This window comes from Babylonia areolata, chromosome 4, assembly GCF_041734735.1.
Source record: "Babylonia areolata isolate BAREFJ2019XMU chromosome 4, ASM4173473v1, whole genome shotgun sequence".
Taxonomy (NCBI): Eukaryota; Metazoa; Mollusca; class Gastropoda; order Neogastropoda; family Buccinidae; genus Babylonia; species Babylonia areolata.
The window spans coordinates 47964897-47988570 of NC_134879.1; the positions used below are offsets into that span (position 1 = coordinate 47964897).

Consider the following 23674-nt stretch of genomic DNA (forward strand, 5'->3'; position numbering starts at 1 on the left):
GTTAATAGGTAAAAACAAACAAACAAACAAACAAAAAAGCAACAACAACAACAACAAAAAAAGAAAAAACAAAATGACGTGGGTGGTAAAACCACAAAGACAATGCCGCAGAGTCAAACAGTCAAACAAAACAAAACAACCCCTTGAACACACACACCAAGCACGAACTGTCCTTCAAGCAAAGCAAAAAAACTGCCAACTAAGGAAAAATAGCAGTCCCAAGGCTGTTATCATTTCAGCCACATAATTAATCTTCTGAGAATTAAAAAAACAAACAAAAACAACAACATAATACCAAAATCATTCTATACACATTTTCTCAAACCAATTGAAAACACGCACAAATCCACAGGCAAGAATAGCAGAGAGGCACCAAAAATGAAAAAAATTTTTTTTTTAAAGTAACACAAAAAAACCAGAGCAAAAGGTTCAGACAATAGAGCACTGTAATTTTTGGCCTACAATGCGCTGACACGCAAAAGGCACACCCACCCCCTGAATTTAAAGAAAAAAGTTATTCTGAACTTGTGTAAGGTGTACACAGCCACATCTGCCGCAAAGCAAAAGCCCTCCATTATGGCTCTGTCAGTGGATGTTGTTTTCCCAGTAGTGATGTCATCTTCAGATCTGAATCTGACTTGTTTTCATCTGCTTGTTGACTTGGCTCTGTTACTCCGTTTGTCTGCTGTTATAATAATAATAATAATAATAATAATAATGGATACTTATATAGCACACTATCCAGAAATCTGCTCTAGGTGCTTTACAAAAACGCTTTTGATAACATAAAACATTATATCTATGTTACATACACACACCAAAATGTGACCACACACACACACACACACACACACACACACTGCATACATACATTTTAACATACATGTGTATCTAACAGCTACCCTAACACATACGCACACATAGGCAGGCACAAACTTACATAGACACACGCACACACAATACACATTCATATACATGCATGTAGTTGTGGACCTGCCACAATTGAACTTATTGCTGAGGGAAAAGGTGAGTTTTGAGACGAGATTTAAAAGATGCGAGGGAATCAGAATGACGGAGGTTATCAGGGAGCTTGTTCCACGTCTTTGGCGATATCTGCTGCTTTCTTTTCTTTTTCTTTTTATACACTTCATAAAAAGAAAACAACAAACAAATTTACAGCCTTCAGTCGAATGTATGCTGTTATAAAAGTCCAGTTCATTAACTTCTCAATCAGAATCCAATCTGCTAGCCATGCTTTTAGTTCCATCTGCCATTTTGCTTTGCCATCTGTTTTTGAAAAACGATCACATCCAATTTCTGTACTTTCACATGATAAATTTACCCCCAACTCAGACACTGCTCTTTTTTCATGACCAATAGGTAAACTGTGACCGCGTTCAGTTGACATTTGGTGTGGTATGTGATTAGGTTTCAATCTTATTCGATGGTGAACATGAACCATGTCAAATCGAACAGTGGTAAGACTGAAGCGCTGCTGATTAGCACAACTGTAAGTGTTGATTGTGATCAAAGATGTTGTCATATATTGAATTTGTTGTGTCAGGTGGCCCCCACATGACGGTCAGAATTTAGCTTTCAGACACAGATTGGGCGCATACAGCCGATAAGACGTGAGGATCCGATTTGAGTAAAATAAGTAGCACCTTATAGGCCGAAAGTCAGGGAAATCCCTTCACACGATTACCTTGGCAAAGAGAGATCTCAGCCATGGACGTGGAGCCAAGAAATCAAAATTTGGGAATCTGTCAGCTTTGCGGATCACAGCAATGCCGACCCAGTAAGTCCCACGTCCAGAGCGGCGAATGTTGTCCGGAAATCCTGGCAGGTTTTCTGCGAAGATCTCTGCCTCGCCCTTCCTCGGACCTGTCAAGTAATACCTGGGAAAATAGGGGAAGGGGTGGGATAGAGGTAGGGGAGTTGTAGTGATATCAATGTGATAATCATGTCCAGATTTACTTATCAGACTGTTCTTTTTCTTTAATTTGATATTTTTCCAAAAATATAAGACTCACATAAAATTTTAGCAGATGTGAAATATCTTTTGAAACTGATGTGAGCAGATTAACCAACCAACCAACCAACCCTGATGCACATACAGGTATACATGAAATGTAATGGTCAAACATTACAGGTATACATGAAATGTAATGGTCAAACATTACAGGTATACATGAAATGTAATGGTCACACATTATCTGAACTGCCAAGGATAGAATCTGACTGTGGGCAGAATCTGTGTGTCCCTTTTCTCAACAGCTTCAAAGGGGACATAGGCAGAACAGGTCACCAGCCCAAGAATGTTTCATAGTTTCCCAAGTAGTGACATGTTCTTCAATTCATCCAGCATTACCAGGCAGTGAACACAATTCAGTTTCAGCATGGGTGAGTGTAGTATGATAGTTAGGCAATGATCCGATGGAGTCTCCTGTCAGTCCGACGGATGAGTAGGCAGGCAGGCTTATCTGTCGGTGTGTGTCCTCATATGGGAGAAAAGGCCAATTCTGGATGCGCAGCACTTTCCACAGGTGTTGCAACAGAAAACGTCTCCAGAAGTTGAGCCTTGCTTCCTTCGCTCATGCTTCTCCTTAATGGCCAGCATTCTCTTGTTTTCAAACGTCTTTATGCCACTAGAGCACAGCATCCTCCAGCGACAGCGGTCAAGGGCATCAGTTTCCCAGGAAGCGATGTCTATGTCACAGGCTTTGTGACATTAGCCTGGTTGCCTGACCAGCACAGGTGACTTTTTTTAGTGAGCAGGAGAGACTTCAGTGAGAGACTCCAAGAAAGCACCGGAGTCTAAAAGTTGATAAAATGTGTTTTCAGTTGTACAATTCATAAACTGGTTGTGCAGAGTCAAAAACTAAATTTCAGTGCTTTGTGGTTGAGTCTTACTTGATCCATACAATTTAGAGTTGGTAAAACACGTCAGAACCAGACAATTAAAAAACCCCAAAAAACAACAACAACAAAAACTACAACAACAACCAAAAACAAAAACAACAAGAGGCAAAGCCTTCAGGACTCACTTGAGCTTTGCGGTTTATCCAGTAAAGGAATCACGAGGAGAGAGAGAAAAAAAAAAGAGAATTGAAAAATCATTGAAAAGTGCTTTGTATTAAATATGATTTATAAAATAAGCTTGGGAGAACAAAACTTTTTTTAAAAAGACATGCGAGCAGGATCGAACCATGCATGTTCAGTTCCAAAGCAAGCAGACTACTCCGGACTGCTGCAGCGCATCTGACGTTATTTGACTAAATTTAATACTTGGGGCAGTGTTGATGTTTTCTTCTTCGTGTGATAAATAGATGTGATTGAAATGGACGTAATACCGCCGTTTAAATCATGTTTTTTGTGTGTTTTATTATATCTAGATTATTCTTTTATTTTGGTGGTAAAGGAGACGTTGCCATTGCTTCAAGCACACCGCAACACATGGTAGAACTCTAGATCTGCACAAACCAGTCTACAACGGGCTGAAAGAAATGATTGATTCAATTTTTCTTTTATGTTCATTCCAGTTAATTCAGTGTCCACTTTAGAATATTTATATGCAGTAAACATGTTGATGGTGTTGTTAGTATCACTGTATGTGTCCAGAATTTATATTTCTTTCCTTTTGATTGTGAACAAGAAAAAGCAGGTCATGTCATCTTCAAACACAACCTACCTTCTAGTAGGCCTAACTCAGTGGGAAGCGGTGTTTTACAATTTTCCATTTTCGGAACGAATCTTAATGAAATAAACTGTTAATGATTCGGAAATATGTCTTAATTTGGGAGACTTACAACCTGCCATTGGTATGGCTGTGAAGATTTTTTTCATTCTATGTTTGAGCCAAATTTGGTATTGGCAGACAAAGTATTTCCAGAGAAAATGGCAATGTTAAAGTTAACCATGGACACACAGACACAGACACACACACACACACAGAAAGACACACACACACACATAACCGAACACCGTCAAAAATGAACAAATAAACCCTGCACCAAACTGGCTGGAAATGATGAAATTTAGTTTGGTTTTCTTCAAAGAAGAAAAAAACCACAACATATACAGCAAACAACTTAAGCACTACCACTGATATCATCTGCAATGATAACACATCACAAGTCTGATTTTGTAAATAAAAGTTGTTGTTTTTTTAACTAAACACATTTAATTCCCCAACTTTGTTTTGGTGCAGTCTGTGATGAAGTCTGATTTCTTGCATGTTCAAAACCATTAAAATTAACAACAACAAAAACAACAAACAATCCTTTTTTTTTAAATATATAATTTCAAAGTGACAGTCATATTTTGGAAACCTTGGGTACCTTCTTCATGTAAACACACACACACACACACGCACACACACACACACACACACACACACACACACACACACACACTACTCTATTCTATTGTTAATATTCACCTCCAAATCCGTGCTTTTGTTGTCTCAACCACAAGGATGTGGGTTTTGTCATAGGATATTGCCACACCATTGGCAAACGCTATCCCACCAAGCAGCTCCTGCACTTCCATTGTGGCTGGGTCATAAGACAGCAACCTTAGAATGACAACAGAACAGCAGCACCTAATCAATACAACCAAATCTATGATTCAAGAAATGAATCTGAAACAGTAACCTAAGGCAACAACTCTGAATGAAATAAGAAAAAAGAACAGATTATAAAATAGATTTGACAGAAAAAAAACAAGGCAATGGAATGGACATCCAGCTCGCAGCGCCAATGTTAACAGGAAAGATAGACACAATCACTGACCAAAACAACTGAAATGTTTGATCATGACAACAAACAATGTGTTGCCTTCGTTAAAAAAAAAGGCTGTAAAATATGACAACACAACACAAAGTCAGATACATGCTGAAAAAATTGCAAACTCTCCATACAGCAAAAACTTAAACTCGAAAATTCACAGAAGAAAAAAAAAGAAGAAAAAAAAAGAAGACTTCAACATAACAATAGCCATAAAAGCGACCCATGTTACCTCTCTATCACATAAGTACAACAAGTGATAGGATGTAAAGACCAGCAAACTTGATCAGTAACCAATATACACATAACTATTTGGGCAAAGACCATAAAGAAACAAAACATTCTGGACGCGTAGTGAGTGGAGTTTTCAGCTTTGGTTTCAAGGTGCTGTTAAAGCATGTGGACTGGCCCATACACACTACACCACATCTGCTTTAACTCACTCAGTATGGCCAGTCCTCTCTTCTCCTCTACACAGACCCCTCGGATGTCCAATGGGTGTCTGAATGACCCAAACTTTAGCTTCCGTCGTCAGAATTGTGGTATTCTTTGTCAACATTCACCTCTTCAGTATAAGAGCCTTCCGCTTGCAATATTTTGATGATGGTAATTGGGCTGAAACGCTGTTAACATCGTCTCTTTCGCCGTTCGTATGGAGAGAGTTAAAAAAAAGAAAAAAAAGAAAGGCAGATGCCTGATCTTTGCAAAGATCCAATGTGCTGATCAGGTGTTGAGAGGCCTATCTATCTCTGTCTGTCTGCCTCCCTGCCTGTATCTATCTATCTATCTACCTGTCTGTATCTATCTGTATCTGTCTATCTCTCTATCTACCTGTCTGTATCTATCTATATCTATCTATCTGTCTGTATCTATCTATCTATCTTTATAAATATATATATATATATATATAAATATAAAATAAATAAAAAGGGGAGAGGAATGAATATTGACAGGGTCACGAGGCAGCAGAACTGATTTGCAGCAACAACACTGATGAAATGATGAGCTGCTTGTCCACAAAGCTACACACTTTTCTTGTGGCAGCTTTTTTTTTCTTCTCCTTTACCTGCCCGAAGCCTCTCCTTCGAAAATGCAGTATCTGTTGTGGCGTCGATCCCATCGGGTGCTGGAGTCTGTGAAGTAGATAGTTCTGTCTGGCCCTTCCTCGATGTCGTTCAGCAACTTGGGCTTGTGGCCAGCCAAAGGTTCCTGAGACGACAACATCTGATGGACATCACCTGACAAAAGATTCAAAGAAAAATGCCAGTTAACAAGTAACACACATGACCCAGGCAGACTTGGAGAAGAAGTACGGACACTGAAGTGAAGGCAGCCGGAATGACGTGGGCCCAGATAAAGAGGATCGCCCCAAACCGTGTCCGTTGGAGGAGTGCTGTTGCGGCCCTTTGTTCCCGAGCGGAGCTATAGGCATAAGAGAAGAAGTAACACACATACACACACAAAATCAGTCGATAGTGTCAAATGGAAAAAAAAAAAAAAAAAAAGGTTAACAAAAAGTATGTCAACAGAATGGAATGAGACACAGAGTGAAAAGCCTTAGTGTTAAGTCAATAGTGTCAAATCCTTTGTAAAATGTTTCGACACAGCCTTGAAACTGAAACTGAGTTTCAAATGATATTCAATCCAAAAAAAAAAAAAAAAAAGAAAAGATTGACAGAAAAAGGCCTTAGAATCAGTCAGCCGGGGGCTTACCAATAACCAAAAAAGATTCCTCAGTATCAATCAACAGTGTCAAATGATACTCAATGGCAAAAAAATATATATATTGCTTACCAATACCAACAAAAGGAAGACTTTGAATCATTCAATAGTGTCAAGTGATATTCAGTGGGAAAAAAAATACTGGAAAACCAATACTATCAGTCAAGAGAATCATCAAAAGAGAGACAAAGTGAAGCCTTTAATTGTAACAAACTGAGCAAAATCAGGTCTCTTTGATTCAGCCTTGGATGGGCTGAAACCCAACTTGTCAGTGACTTGTGCCTGCATTATGGCTGCCATTGTGAAGCGTGAGCGAAGGAAGCAGGGCTCAACTTCTGGAGATGTTTTCCCTTGCAACACCTGTGGGAAGTGCTGCGCATCCAGAATCGGCCTCTTCTCCCATATGAGGACACACACCAACAGATAAGCCTGCCTGCCTACTTGTCCGTCGGTCCGACAGGAGACTCCTTTATTAGTGCTGCTCTAGGTTTCTATAGGTAGAAAGAAGTGCTAAGTGCTGATTTCTGTTGTTTAAAGTGCTGGTTTCCCTTCAAACTTTTTTTTTTTTTTTTCTTTTTTGGTTCTGCCTGGAGTCTTACTTTACTTGCCTATGCTTTACCCCATATAAATAAGAATTTCCCCAACCCTTTCATGTATGTACTGTACTGGCAAATATCCAATTATATATATATGGACCGTGCTTACCTGGACAGTCAAGTGGTTGTGTGCAGCTGTTGTTTTTAGATTTCCACCACAGATGTATAAAAGCATTCTGACATTTTTCGTTTTCTGAGACTTTGTATGTAAGCATATGATTATATAAATATATATACCTTTATATGAGTGTGTGTGTGTGTGTGTGTGTGTATGTGTGTGTGTGTGTATACACATGCAAGTGTGTATGGATATATACATATGCGTGTGCATGCTCACATGCTTACATTTATGCGATATGGGCTGAAAAAAGTTTGTGTGTGGAAATGTAAAAGAGTGTGCGTGCGTGCGTGCGTGTGTGCGTGCATGCCTGTGTGTGTGCGCGCATGCATGAGTGTTTGCGTGTGTGTGTGTGAGTGTGTGTGTACACATATATGCATGCAAGTGTGCCTGTACATAAACATGAGTTATCAGTTTGGGAATGATTTTATCACTGCAATATCTGTGAACAATCATGTTTGCTAATGTTTCATGTGAAACAATCAAATCATTTCACTCACTCTTTTTTATCTTTACTTTTATTTTCACATATATATATAGATCAACGAAAGGAAAGCCTGTATCAAATATATTACACCAGACTGTTGGCGGCAATTTGTGTGACTTGTGTCTACGCAGAGAAAAATCAGCTTCAGTTTCAGTTTCTCAAGGAGGTGTCACTGCATTCAGACAAATCCATATATGCTACACCACATCTGCTAGGCGGGTGCCTGATCTGAAGCATAAATAACTCAGCATGCTTATTCAGGTCTTGAGTGCATGCTTATGTCTTTGTGTACCAGTCAGAGTGGATTTCTTCCACAGAATTTTGCCAGAGGACAATACTTATGTTGCCATGTGTTATTTTTATCAGTGTGCCAAAAGTATGTCGCACATGGTAATTCAGTTTGTCATTTCATCCAAATAACTAGACGCTCAGTTTGATTTTCTATTCTTCTACGTTCGTGGGCTGCAACTCCCACGTTCACTCGTATTTACGCCGCCATGTAGGCAGCCATACTCCGTTTTCGGGGGTGTGCATGCTGGGTATGTTCTTGTTTCTATAACCCACCGAACGCTGACATGGATTACAGGATCTTTAACGTGTGTATTTGATCTTCTGCTTGCATAAACACACGAAGGGGGTTCAGGCACTAGCAGGTCTGCACATATGTTGTCCTGGGAGATCGTAAAAATCTCCACCCTTCACCCACCAGGCGCCATCACCGTGATTCGAACCCGGGACCCTCAGATTGACAGTCCAACGCTTTAACCACTCGGCTATTGCGCCCGTCAGATTTTCTTTTCAAACTTGGGTGAAAGGGAGAGATTGGGATTTGAACCCAGACCCTTACAGACAGTGTACTGGCAGATCAGCATCTTAATCACTCTGCCATCTTCCTCCCTGCGTGTGGGTGTGTGTGTATGCGCATGTGCATGCGTGCGTGAGTGCGAGCATGTGTGACTGCGTGTGCATGCGTGTGCGTGTGTGTGTGTGCACATGTATGTGTGTGTGTGTGTGTGTGTGTGTTTGTGCATGTGGATGTGTGAGTGTAAGTGCATGAGTGTGTGTGTGTGTGCATGTGTGTGTGTGTGTGTGTGTGTGTGTGTGTGTGTGTGTGTGTGTGTGCATGTGCTGTGTGTGTGTGTGTGTGTGTGTGTGTGTGTGTGTGTGTGTTAAAATATCTTTCTGACCTTATCAGTGTTTACACTCCCACAAGAAATCTCCACTCTTCCTCTGTTACCTTTTGAAACTTCCTCGTGTCAATACAAGAACCTATGGTGAACGTTCTTTCTTCTTTGCTGCTCCTCACATCATATCCGTGCAACCGATCCTTTTTCTGCTTTTCGCACATCATTAAAAACTCATCTTTTTAAAACCTATCTATAAGCACTCTCAGCTTTCCTTGTTCTCCAGCATCACCCATGTCAGCTCACTTTGAATGTATGTAGAGTGTGAGGGGGAGAGTGAGAGTGGGGGGAAGGGGGAGGGGGAGGGGTTTTTGAGAAAGATTGGTCATGAATGTTTTATGTAACTTGTAATATTTTTTCTTTCATGTAAAGTGCCCTGAGCTCTTAGTGAGAAAGGGCGCTAAATAAATGTACATTATTATTATTATTATTGTTATCATTATTATTAAAAAGCAATGCAGTTTTACGGTTGTCAGTACAGCCAGCAGAGAGAGGTGTCAGTTACACAAAGCAAGCCCGATGCCATGCATTCCAAACTTGGGTCAAGGTGACTCAGGGGTAAGCATTAAACTAGAGTGTCACGGATTTAGCGTATAATGCCTCTCCTGTAAACCAGTGCCACTGAGCCGTGACGAACATGATCACCCGTGTATATATCTCACCTTAGTTGTTTTCTCGTTTTGGTTTTTTCTTTTCTTTTTTTTTTTTCAATTGGACAAGTTGGCTGTGTTTTAGGGGAGAGGGTTGAGCGAATATGAATTTGTAGGGGCATAGTTTGTTCTGGTTGTTTCTTGTCTGTTTTTGTTTGTTTAGTTTTTTTCCCTTTTTTTCATAAACTCATTAGTCGTCCATCACCCTTATTACCCTTTTGCCTTTGGGAAGTTTTTTTTTCCTACCCGGGTAGTGGTATAGATTGGGGTAGTTGGGTGGGTGTAGCACTCTTTTCAATCTGTAGGCTAGCTAGCATACATTATTTTGTCCTGTTCTCTTGCTGCCTCTTCTTTCTGACATCGTGTGAATGCGTGAATAAAAGATGTAAAAATATATTTCATTTTTAGTGGTCTGCTGTTCGTGTGCGAGGGTGGTTGACTTGAGCGAATCCTGGGTAAAATTATACGAAACATACCTTAGACACGACATAGAGCATCACCTGTTCACCTGCTGGGTGTTAAATGGTCAACAACAATCAACACACACAGCTCCTGTGCTCATAAACATGACAAAGGCACATGGCTGACTTCAGTCATTCTGACAGCGGCCTGTCACTATGTATATCACCTTGATTAATTCATATGGCTGGGCTCAGAACTTTTTGTGTGCAAAAACATAATTAAGTACTATGACCACTACTAGTACTGTTAATAATAGAAATTAATATAGCACCTTCTGACTGGCGCAATAGCTGAGCGGTTAAAGCGTTGGACTTTCAATATGAGAGTCCCGGGTTCGAATCTTGATGACAGCGCTTGGTGGGTAAAGGGTGGAGATTTTTCCGATCTCCAAGGTCAACATATGTGCAGACGTGCTTGTGCCTGATCCCCCTTCATGTGTACATGCAAGCGGAAGATCAAATACACACGTTAAAGATCCTGTAATCCATGTCAGCGTTCGGTGGGTTATGGAAACAAGAACATACCCAGTATGCACACCCCCCAAAATAGAGTTTGGCTGCCTACATGGCGGGGTAAATAAAAAATAAAAATAAAAACAAGAACAACAACGTCATACACGTATAATGTTACATGTTTGTCTGAGTGTGTATGTGTGCATGCCTGAATGACACAGGAAACGAATGATGAGCACCCAAATGGCAGCCATCAGTCGCCTCTACCCAGGTAGGCAGCCTGTTGTGTAAATGACCCCGTGTTTGTAAAGCGCTTAGAGCTTGGTCTCTGACCGAGGATAGGCGCTATATAAGTATCCATATCAATCAATCAATCAATCAATATCAACTCAGAACGCCAACCTGACATACGCTAATTGATATGATGAGAAAAACTGTCATACATGTAAAAGCCCACCTGTGTACATGTATACGAGTGAACGTGGAAGTTGCAGGTCATGAATGAAGAAGAAGAAGAACATAGCACCTTCTAATGCTCAAAATTGCTTTACAATAAATGTTGGGAAAGAAAAAACCCAAAAAACAAAACCAACATAGTATGGTGTATAATGCAAAAAGACATAAATAACAACATATCCCCCCCTCCCCTCTGCCCACACACACACAGAGGGATACATGCATGCACCCCCCCCCCCCACCACACACACACACACACCCAACAGACACACTCACACGTGCGCATGCACACTCACACAAACACACACACACACTGGTGACCACCTGTTCACCTGCTGGGTGTTAAATGGTCAACAACAATCAACACACACAGCTCCTGTGCTCATAAACATGACAAAGGCACATGGCTGACTTCAGTCATTCTGACAGCGGCCTGTCACTATGTATATCACCTTGATTAATTCATATGGCTGGGCTCAGAACTTTTTGTGTGCAAAACACACACTGGTGACCACACTCATGCTCCCTCTCTCCCTCCTTGTGCACACACATCACAATCAAGTAACCAGGCTGCATTTTAACTCTTTCCATACGAACGGCGAAAGAGACGACGTTAACAGTGTTTCACCCCAATTACCATCATCAAAATATTGCAAGCGGAAGGCTCTTATACTGAAGACGTGAATGTTGACAAAGAATACCACAATTCTAACAACGGAAGCTAAAGGTTGGGTCATTGAGACACCCACTGGACATCTGAGGGGTCTGTGTAGAGGAGAAGAGAGGACTGGCCATACTGAGTGAGTTAACATCATGGTATTAAATGGTGGGTATGGGGCATAGGCTAATCATTGTAATGTGTAAAAAGGTATGTTTTCAGGCCTGACCTAAAAAAGACTCTAGGGACTGACTGTGCTGTAGAGAGTACAGTAAAGAGCTTCTGAGCTTAGCTGCTGAGAAAGAAAAAGGCTTGCTGGCATTACTGTTTGCCTGTGAATGTAGGAAGCTGAAAGAGCTCTGTGTCATCACAGGAGTGAAGAATCCTTTGAGGGAAGGCGTACATGGAGAAGTTCAGATAGATACTGAGGTGCAGTGCCTGTGTGGCACTTACGTGGAGTGATGGCCTTGAGGTAACGCGTCCGCCTAGGAAGCGAGAGAATCTGAGCGCGCTGGTTCGAATCACAGCTCAGCTGCCGATATTTTCTTCCCCTCCACAAGACCTTGCGTGGTGGTCTGGACGCTAGTCATTTTGAAGAGATGATAAACCGAGGTCCGGTGTGCAGCATGCACTTAGCGTACGTAAAAGAACCCACGGCAACAAAAGGGTTGTTCCTGGCAAAATTCTGTAGAAAAATCCACTTCGATAGGAAAAAAACAAATAAAACTGCACGAAGGAAAAAAAAAAAAAAAAAAAAAAAGGGTGGCGCTGTCAGTACAGCGACGCACTCTCCCATGGGAGAGCAGCCCGAATTTCACACAGAGAAATCTGCTGTGATAAAATGAAATACAAATACAAATCCTTGAAGCAGAGACAGGAGCACTTGTATCTTTTTCTCCGTTTCAAATAGTAGTGCAGCAGAATGTCACGGTGCTTGATGCTGATGAAGTAATTTTCTCACCAACACATAAAAATATCACACAGATTAACTCACTCAGTACAGCCAGTCCTCTCTTCTCCTCTACACAGACCCCTCAGATGTCCAGTGAGTGTCTGAATGACCCAACCTTTAGCTTCCGTCGTCAGAATTGTGGTATTCTCTGTCAACATTCACCTCTTCAGTATAAGAGCCTTCCGCTTGCAATATTTTGATGATGGTAACTGGGGTGAAATGCTGTTAACGTTGTCTCTTTCGCTGTTCGTATGGAGAGAGTCAAAGAAAGAAAGGAAAAAAAAACCACACATAAAAAACAAAAAATCAAACAAACAAAAAAACCCAACAACCCAGCATACACACATAAGTATTCTTAATTAGCAAGCACATCAATTCTGGGAATTAACTTAGGTTTCCACCAACACACGTGAAAACACAACAACAAATTACAAGTGTACACTAAAACACAGCATAAACAAGTCACAAAGACAGATGCACTCAGACAACAGATGGGGAGGAGAGTAAACAGACATCTGTCACAACGAAGCGAAAGCAAGCTCAGATACCTCACCTGAAGTCACGTTAACCCTGTAGATACCCAGGTAACCATCGGCCACCAGTAAGTAGCCATCTTTGTCCAGTCTCATACCCAGCGGCCGGCCGCACGTCGGCTCTGAAGCAAAGCTACCTGCACAGTGATTCCATGCATTGTTTATTTATTTATTTATTTATTAAGACTTCTTGCTATAGCGCATATTCTTGAAGCTCTATGCGCATCACAATAGCACTAAAAACATTCACTCAAACATCCCCACACAAACATATGCATATAATTTGAAACATTGGTAAGAGAGAACAATTTAAATAGGTCATGTCAGTTGATTAAATCAAGAAATGCAACAGGTATAAAAAAAAAAAAGAAAAAAAAAGAAAAGAAAGAGAAGAAGATAAAACGAAATAATGATAACAACAAAAAAAAGTAGACAACTGAAATTGAAAGAACACAAGCACGTATGCGCATGCATATATACGCAGGTACATACATACATACACACAAAACACACAACGTGCACACACACACACACACACATACACACACACACGCGCGCGCACATGCACGCATGCATGCACCAACAAACACAAGCCGCATACCCAGACACATTACTCATGCACTCACTCAGTGACACACACGCATACACGCACCTACAGCCACAATACACACACGAACACAGATGAAGTTTTTGTTTCAGTTTCTCAAGGAGGCGTCACTGTGTTCCAACAAATCCATACAGGCAACACCGTATTTACTAGGCAGATGCCTGACAGCAGTATAACCCAACACGCTTAGTCACTCAGGCCTTGGGTGCATGCTTTTATATTTGTGTACCTATCAGATCAGGTCAGGTCCGGGTGCATGCTTTTATATTTGTGCACCTATCAGATCAGGTCAGGTCAGGTCATTAGATCTGCTACTGGTAATCTGTAATCCAGTACAACCTGTTCAGGGTCGGGTTGCTGGCAACTAAACTGGCACTCCCACTGCTCCCTTCCGGGACTGGTGAGGCGGGTGGCTAGACACCCTTATGGAATTAAAAATGAGATCCATAAAAGGGCGTCGGCTCATGAGAGCCACCGACGGCCATCTAGCTCCACCGTGCTGTGTGCATGCCACACGCAGTTGGCCCCTGGGGTGTGTCTACCCATGCATGCGAAGTCTGGATCCGGCAGAATCTGCGGAAGATACCTATCGGTTCAATGGAGAGAAAGGTTGTTACAGCAACGCACTGTGGAGTGCAGAGAGCAAGATGAGACACCAATAGGATATCTTGGTCATCCACTGCATCCGTGCTCATCCTCCAGTCGTCTCGACTTAGTCTTGCCACTGGAAATTGGTGAACCTGGACGAGAGAGTGAGGTCGACGTTGCGCAACTCCTCTTCACTTTAAACAAACTCATCGCGCAAGTCATCAGTCATCCTTAATGGCCTTTCATCCTTCATTCTTTCATCACCCCCAAGTCCTGTGGCGACAGGTGAGCGACGAAACAACAGGTGTGGGTACACTGGCAGTCGCAGCCGCAGACCTGCACGCAGGCGGCTCAGGCCATAGGGTCGTTCTTCATCGACAGGAGCAGCGATGGAGTTCAGCAGCCGTCTGAGTGTCTGAGCAGCCCTCTTTAGGAATGCACTGCTCACCTCCCTGGCATGAGGAAGGGGCTAGAAAAGGTGCCCTAAAAATTGCCTGCTCCATATCACCCTGGCCAGCATACCGCGGCTCGCGGAGACCCTACATCAGCGGTCGAAACAAAGAGAAAGAAAAGAAAAAAACAAGGATCATTCCTCTCACCAATGGTGCTTGGAACATAAGGACTCTCCTGGACAGAGATGACGCGGACAGACCCCAAAGGAGAACGGCATTAGTTGCATCTGAACTCGCCAGATACAACATCGACATTGCAGTCTTGAGTGAGACTCGGCTTGCAGGTGAAGGCGAGCTCAATGAACGGGGATCTGGTTACACCTTCTTCTGGAGTGGACGAGGAAGCGAAGAGTGACGTGAGGCTGGTGTTGGTTTTGCAGTAAAAACAGCACTTGTCAACAAGCTAGCTGGAATCCCAAAGGGAGTCAACGATAGGCTTATGACCATGAAACTCCCACTGGCATCTGGCCAGAAGCACCTCACCACTGTCAGTGCCTACGTCCCAACCATGACCAACCCAGATGAAGTGAAGGCGAAGTTCTACGAGGACCTTCACTCTGTCATTGCTGCTATCCCGAAAGCAGACAAGGTCATCATTCTTGGGGACTTCAATGCTAGAGTTGGCTCTGACTACATCTCCTGGGATGGAGTGATTGGAAAGCACGGCGTGGGCCACTGCAACCCAAATGGATTGCTTTTGCTCCAGACCTGTGCAGAACACGAACTGCTGGTAACCAACACAGTTTTCTGCCTCCCTACCCGTAACAGGACGTCATGGATGCACCCTCGCTCAAAGCATTGGCATCTCATCGATTACGTCATCGTCAGGAAAAGGGATAGGCAAGATGTATGTGTGACAAAGACCATGTGTGGCGCCGAGTGTTGAACAGACCATCGCCTTGTAGTCTTGAAGCTGAATATTCAAATCCAACCCAAGAGACGCCCCCAAGGCCAGAAGGCTCCAAAACGGCTCAACATCGCTAAGCTGAAAAACATCACCATCAAACAGACCTTTGTGGAGCTGCTGGAAGATTGTCTGGAATCCGCCTCTCTGGACAACCAGAATGTGGAGTCTGACTGGAGGACCCTGCGCGAGCTGATCTATAGTACAGCTTCAGAGACCCTGGGACCCATGACCAGAAAGCATAAAGACTGGTTTGATGAAAACTGTGATGAAATCAAGCAGCTTCTGGATGAGAAACGCTGTCTGCATTAAGCCTACCTGAGCAACCCAAAGTCCACATCAAAAAAGGATGTGTACAATGCCATCCGCAGGACTGTTCAGCAAAAGTTACATCAGATGCAGGGTAAGTGGCTGAGTGACAAAGCAGATGAGATCCAGGGATATGCTGACAGCCATGATATGAAGAGGTTCTATGATGCCTTAAAAGAAGTCTACAGCCCCACATCCTCAGGATCATCCCCCCTCCTCAGTGCAGATGGGAATACCTTGATCACCGAAAAGGAGAAAATTCTGGAACGCTGGGCTGAGCACTTCAACAGTGTCTTAAATCACCCTTCCTCCATAAATGATGAAGCCATAGACCGTCTCCCACAAGTCCCCATCAATGAAGCACTGGACGATCCGCCAACACTTCTTGAGACCCAGAAAGCAATCCGTCTGCTATCCAGTGGCAAAGCACCTGGCTCAGACTACACACCAGCAGAGGTCTACAAGGATGGAGGCACTGTGCTGACTGAGAAGCTCCATCAGCTGTACTTACTCATGTGGAAAGAAGAGACGATCCCCCAGGATTTCAAAGATGCATCATTCACTTGTACAAGCGAAAGGGGAACCGGCAAGCCTGTGATAACCATCAGGGCATTTCCTTGCTCTCCATCGCAGGCAAGATACTTGCCAGGATCCTACTAAACCGCCTCACAGCACACCTTGACCAAGGTCATTTGCCTGAGAGCCAATGTGGATTCCGGAAAGAGCGCGGAACCACCGACATGGTGTTTGCTGCAAGGCAGCTGCAAGAGAAATGTCAGGAGCAAAATGCTTATCTGTTCTCCACCTATGTTGACCTCACTAAGGCCTTCAACACCGTCAGTAGAGAGGGACTGTGGAAGATCATGGCCAAGTACGGATGCCCTCGGAAATTTATTTCCTTGGTCAGCCAATTCCATGAAGGCATGCAGGCTCGAGTCCAGGACAATGGCGAAACATCTGCTCCTTTTCCTGTCACAAATGGTGTCAAGCAAGGCTGCGTCCTGGCTCCAACACTGTTCAGCCTCATGTTCTCTGCAATTCTTACAGATGCCTTCAGAGATGGCGATGTTGGAATCGGCCTAAAGTACTGAACAGATGGCAAGCTGTTTAACCTCAGAAGGCTTCAAGCAAAAACAAAGGTCATGACAGACATCATCAGAGACTTTTTGTTTGCTGATGATTGTGCTCTCAACGCTGGATCTGAAGCTGACATGCAACTCAGTGTCGACAAGTTTGCCACTGCCAGCAGGAACTTCGGCCTTACCATCAGCACGAGGAAAACTGAAGTTCTCCATCAGCCAGCCCCAGGGAAACCCCACGTTGATCCCAACATCACAGTCAATGGTCAGAAACTCAGTGCGGTGGAGCGGTTCACATACCCTGGCAGCACACTGTCAGGAAATGCGACCATTGACGATGAAGTGAATGTCAGGATTGCAAGAGCAAGCGCAACCTTTGGTAGACTCTATGCAAATGTCTGGAACAGAAGAGGCATTGGTCTTGAGACCAAGCTAAAGGTCTACAGAGCAGTAGTTCTCCCCACACAACTGTACGCCTGCGAAACTTGGACAGTGTACCAACGACACGCCAAGAAGCTGAACCACTTCCACACAACATGCCTCAGGAAGCTACTGAACATCAAGTGGCAAGACAGGACCCCAGACACGGAGGTGCTTGCAAAAGCCACGCTTCCAAGCATCTTCACCATCCTGATGCAGTCCCAGCTTCGTTGGGCTGGACACGTGGCGCGCATGCCAGACCATCGGCTGCCCAAAAGGCTCTTCTATGGCGAGCTGCAACAAGGGAAGAGATCACACAGAGGTCAGAAGAAGCGCTTCAGAGATACTCTGAAAGTCTCTCTGAAAGCATTTGATATCAACCCTGACTCCTGGGAGGAATCTGCAGTGGACCATGACAAATGGCACGCTGCTGTGCACAAAGGTGCCAAGTTGTGCGAGGCCAACAGGAATGCTGCAGCTGTTCAGAAGAGGCAGGCCAGAAAGTCACGGGCAAACAAGCTCCCTGACAATGATATGCCTGTCTTTGTCTGCCCCAACTGTCAGCGAACATTTCATGCGCAGATTGGACTTTTCAGCCATCTGCGCATTCACAGATAGATTCATGAGCATCCCCCCCACCACGACCACCGTCCCCCCATCCCCCAGCTGGATGACAACGATGGTCATCATTGATCTCGATGGACACACACCACCACCTATCAGAGTAGATTTCTTTCAAAGAGTTTTGCCAGAGGACAACACTTGTTGCCATGGGTTCTTTTACAGTGTGCCAAGAGCGTGCTGCATATGGGACCTCAGCTTATTGTCTTATCCAAAAGACTAGATGATCAGTTTGATTTTCCAGTCAAAGATGAAAGGGTGAAAGCATGATTCTTCTTCTTCTTCTTCTTCTTCTTCTGCGTTCACTCGTATGCACATGAGTGGGCTTTTACGTGTATGACCGTTTTTACCCGTTTTTACTCCGTTTTCGGGGGTGTGCATGCTGGGTATGTTCTTGTTTCCATAACCCACCGAATGCTGACATGGATTACAGGATCTTTAATGTGCGTATCTGATCTTCTGCTTGCATATACACACGAAAGGGGTTCAGGCACTAGCAGGTCTGCACATATGTTGACCTGGGAGATCGTAAAAATCTCCACCCTTTACCCACCAGGCACCGTCACCGTGATTCGAACCTGGGACCCTCAGACTGACAGTCCAACGCTTTAACCACTCGGCTACTGCGCCTGTCGAAAGCATGATTCGAATCAGACCCTCACGGACACTGTTTTGCCAGATAAGAGTCTTCACCATTTTGCCACCTTCCTTCTATCCTGCTTAAAGCGAGACCACTGTTGTAATGAAACAAAGTTTGAAAACAGACACTTAAAATCACAATAAACAGTAATTTCACAGTCTGAAAGACATGGTCCTGAGAATGATGGAAAGGGATATTCTGCACAGGCGTATGACAAACACACCAAATATATTTTGCAGTGATAACACACACAGACACACACCTTACAAATATATATGCATCACCAAAAAGCAAAACAAAACAACAAATGGCAGATGAAAAATGGGACAAAGTGTGTGTGTGTGTGTGTGTGTGTGTGTGTGTGTGTGTGTGTGTGCATGCATGTGTGCCTGTGTGTATTTGAACTATAAAATCCATCTGTCACTGCTAAATTGCTTACTATTCATCTGTCATTTCATGCTGCTGTTTAAGACAGATTCCTGTTCCTTATCTTGGACTGTACATCATTCTCTTGCACTGCGTTGCACTGCACTATTCAGTGTTGCAAAATGTTGCCAGTGACAACTATTCTTCCACCTCTGCAAAGGAGTGTAAGCAGCATACGAGGCCTACATTGTCTGATCAAAATATCAGTATCAGTATCAGTAGCTCAAGGAACCGTCACTGTGTTCAGTCAAATCCATATACACTACACTACATCTGCCAAGCAGATGCCTGACCAGCAGCGTAACCCAATGCACTAAGTCAGGCCTTGAGAAAAAAAAAGATACATACATAAATACACCACCACTACTACTACTACTATCTAAAAGGTGCAAAATCTTGATTAAATTAACTCTAGGCGTGTGCACGCGCACACACACACACACACACACACAAAATAACTAGCACCCAACCAACACTAAACATACAAACAAAACAACAAACAAAAAATAAAAATAAAACAACAACAACAACAACAACCACAACAAACTATGCCATTTATCAATGAGATTGTGGTGAGTCAGACAGTGACTGCACCAAAGAAACAAATACTTTCTTTTTGGCTACCTTCTGCCCTGCCTGCTTTTCTGCATAACTTCAATATTTCAAAATAACAACAAGTACATGTACCTGAAAATTATAATTACTGAGGCTGATTGTATGTATGAGGCCTGTTTATTTGTCTTACCTGATACTTGACAATGACAATCACCAAGGCCGATAGTATTAAGTCTGTTCGATGGTCTTTGTCAAGAACCTTCCATTTTTTTTCCCCACACTGACATATCTTTTCATCTCTGTCTGTCTGTCTGTCTCTCTCTCCCCTCTGTCTCTCTCTCTCTCTGTCTTTCACATAATGTGTCTATCTGTCCATATCCCTATTACCCGTCGCCTTATTTGCTGTCTTTTATGTCTCTTACATCTGTGTTTAAAATTTTATTGTTACTTTTCTGTGTTAATTTCACTTGAATCATTCATGTGTAGCATTCATGCTAGGGTTTTGTTGTTGTTTTTCCCTTGGTGTGTGTGTGTGTGTGTGTGTTAGTGTGTGTGTGTGTGTGTGCGTGTGTGTAATACTCTTTTCCGTTCCATACAGAGGTGAGCGATGTTGTGTCTCTCAGTTTGACGCTGTGTTATACTCGTACATTATACATGTATTAAGTATTCAGTATAACTACATTTATATGCGTACATGTTTGTGTGTCTCTTAGAACAACGGCAGATGTGTAAGTCGGCCAAAGTGCTAATATCTTCACCGTTGGAAAATAAAGATTCATTCATTCATTCATGCAAGGCAAATAAAAACACTAATAGTGGTCTGGAGAACAACCACTAATTTTTTCCCAAGGGAGTAAAGGAGAGAAGACTGAGACTAAGCTTGCAAACGACCAAAGCAAACGTGGATAATTATGCAGAAACATCTGCTTCCTCAGTATGTTTTAAACAGAATTGTTTTACTGATAATGTTTTGTCTGTTTTAAAAAAAATGTTTTATTGATAACATTTCTGCACATACATTGATCAAAACAGTACAAGAATAATAATAATAATAAAAAAGACATCATTAAAGGAATTAACAAACAATCAAACAAAATCAATATCAAAATACGACATCATTAAAGGAATTAACAAACAATCAAACAAAATCAATATCAAAATACTAACTAGAATTCACAAAGAAATCAAGATCTAAAATCAAAACTCAGACATTCACTAGTTTGAAAGTGCATTCATCTTTCTCAGACTACTTGAAGTCACTGGTTGCAGCTAGTGATACTGACCACAGTCTGTTCCTTTTCCGAATCTGGCCAAAGTGCGGATTTTCCCTTTGTGAATGCGGACAACTCGCCCATCCGCTGTGCCGGTGTAGATGTATTCTGCACAGAAATGCCAGACACAGAGAAGGCAACTCTTGAGCCAGGAGTTCACAAAGACCATTCCTGAATTCATGACAAAAAAAAAAAAAAAAAAAAAAAAAAAAAAAGTCAGAGCCTACAGAATATACAACAGCTGCAAACCACAATCCATCTTCCCCAATCCCCTCCTTCCCTCTCCCCCCCCCATTCTCCCCCCCACACTCCCCCAAACCCTGACAAGTGTTGTCCAAAATTCACAAATTAGGCATCTTCCACCTCTTCTTTAAAGCAAAGCTAAAACTTAGACAGCAAATCCTGCACTTTACATTTTGCACAAATGCCTCAAGCTGCCTGCATCAGCACTGTATGTCACAGGCATGACAAGCCAGATCAAGAGAATAATAGTCTAGCATGTGTGTTTGTAACATGAGAATCTCAAATGCACATATCTCACATGTCGTCAGCAAGAATCTGTGTCTAGTGTGACAGGTGGCAGTATCTGAGCGTGCCACACTACATTTTTTGAAATGATGGAAGGTTTCTCAACTTCTCAGAACATAAACTTATACAAACATACATTCATGCATACATTCACAAACATATGTAATATTTTTTTTTGTGTGTTTTGAGAAAAATGATGGCCCATACACACAAACACACACACAGAGTCAGAGACACACACACATATTTGCACAACCCCTCCCCCTGTTTGCACAAACACATGCAAGAAAAATACAGATACACACAGCCAACAAAGCAAGCAGGAAGTTTCAGATTCAATTTCAGTTACAAGGAGGTTTTCAAAACATGCAGACTGCTCAATGAAAGCTATACCACGTCTGCTTAAAAGAGAAAAAAAAAAAAGAAAAAAAAAAGGTAGCAAACATGCCCTTCTTGTTCACTTGAATATTGTTCAGCTTATTATTACTACTACTACCTTTTTTATATTATAATTATTATTTATTTATTTACTTATGTAAGCTTCTGGGAGGGACGCTCACTCAGTCTGGCTCCGCGACTAAGCCATTATTTTTGTTAGTAGGGGGCTTAGTAGGTGGTGTCCTAAGTACGTTAGAACAGGCACCACTGAACACCACTGAAGCGACTCAGCAGCAGTGCAGGGTCTCCTTATGTAAGCTTATGTTATTTATTCACCTTTTTTTTTTCTCAAGGCCTGACTAAGCGCGTTGGGTTACGCTGCTGGTCAGGCATCTGCTTGGCAGATGTGGTGTAGCGTATATGGATTTGTCCGGACGCAGTGACGCCTCCTTGAGCTACTGAAACTACTGAAACTCAGCTTACCTCCATCTGTGACAATGGATTCCGGCCCCTTCAACTGGTTTTCAAAAACTCTTTCCGCCTGTGAGAGCTTGTCGTTGGGGGCCAGTGGTCCAGTCCATTCGGGCGGTGGGGGAAGACTGAATGGATGAAAAAACAGGGAACTGAACCGTTCTTAATCAATTAAGCAAATCAGTAACAAACCAAAACATAATTACTCCAGGTTCTCTTTCTATGAACTTCATTCCATATGGACTTGATGAATGGAATAATTAGATGAATCAACCAGTGATCAATCAATCCATGTGGATAATCATATCAAAGCAATTAATACAGTCCTCATACTGTTCTTCCCCCCTCATCCCCCTTCCCAGCCCCTCCCCATATCCCCTCCCCCAACACACACACACACACAGCACACAGGCTCATCCCCTCACAGGCCCAGTGCCAGCCAGAGGAAACTACCAGTGACAGGCTGCCATGAGGTCTCAGTCCACAGGAGACCCTGCACTGCTGCCGAGTCCTTTAACTGGTGTTCAGAAGTACATGGTCTGACTCTGTATTCGACCAGTGCAGGAAACCTACCCTGCTTTGACCCTGGATATTCCAGCCTGCTCACCACATCATTTGGAAGGGGACGACAGGAAAAGTCTTATTCATAACAACAGTCTTTACAAAGTATGGTTCCTACACCACTTGTCTGAGAAAGTGCCAAACAATCGTGTTTACACACACATGCAAATAGACACCCACCCACACACACACACTCATCATGAATATATTCAAACACACACACACACACATCATAAACATATTCAAACACACTCACACACTCACACACACCAGGCATTCATACTGACACAGGCCCATTCCTCTCTCTCCACACACACATTCATCATACACACAGACACACACACACACTCACGCAAAACACACACAAACACATGCAATGGACGACTAAGACTAGGCGATTATACAGACTCAATCTGTTTACACAGTGACACGTGATTCAACAAAAGAACAGCTCAAAACAAACATATAGCTGATGCAGCTGCTCAAATAAAATGTAAACACACCCAGGTACATACCCCTCCTGCTACACACACACACACACACACACACACACGTGTATACACCCCTCCTGCTCCCCAACCATGCACACAGTCACACACACACACACACACACATGCGCACATGCACAGGCACATGTATACATGAACATAAGCACACACTGTGTCTCACTTGTGCTTTTTATTCCTGTTGTCTTACAGCTCTATCGGATGTGCCGGTATACATGAACATACACACACACTGTGTCTCTCTTGCACACTTTTTTTTTTTCATGTTGTCATATCAGTGGACAGACATTAAATTGAAGAA

At 42.7% G+C, this 23674-nt stretch overlaps 1 protein-coding gene across 2 annotated transcripts in view; it reads right to left on the bottom strand.

The window, feature by feature from the left end:
• LOC143281250 (adipocyte plasma membrane-associated protein-like) overlaps nt 1-23674 on the bottom strand; it is a 32725-nt gene that overhangs the window by 3534 nt on the left and 5517 nt on the right. For both annotated transcript variants that reach the window (XR_013055109.1, XM_076586360.1), the window contains exons 3-8: nt 22319-22434; nt 20942-21037; nt 13078-13194; nt 5854-6025; nt 4442-4576; nt 1706-1898 (exon numbers count right to left, since the gene is read on the bottom strand). Coding sequence is in view for 1 of the 2 variants with exons in the window: in XM_076586360.1 (XP_076442475.1) it covers nt 1706-1898; nt 4442-4576; nt 5854-6025; nt 13078-13194; nt 20942-21037; nt 22319-22434 (829 nt within the window). In the remaining variant the exon portion in view is untranslated. The remainder of the gene's footprint in view (nt 1-1705; nt 1899-4441; nt 4577-5853; nt 6026-13077; nt 13195-20941; nt 21038-22318; nt 22435-23674) is intronic.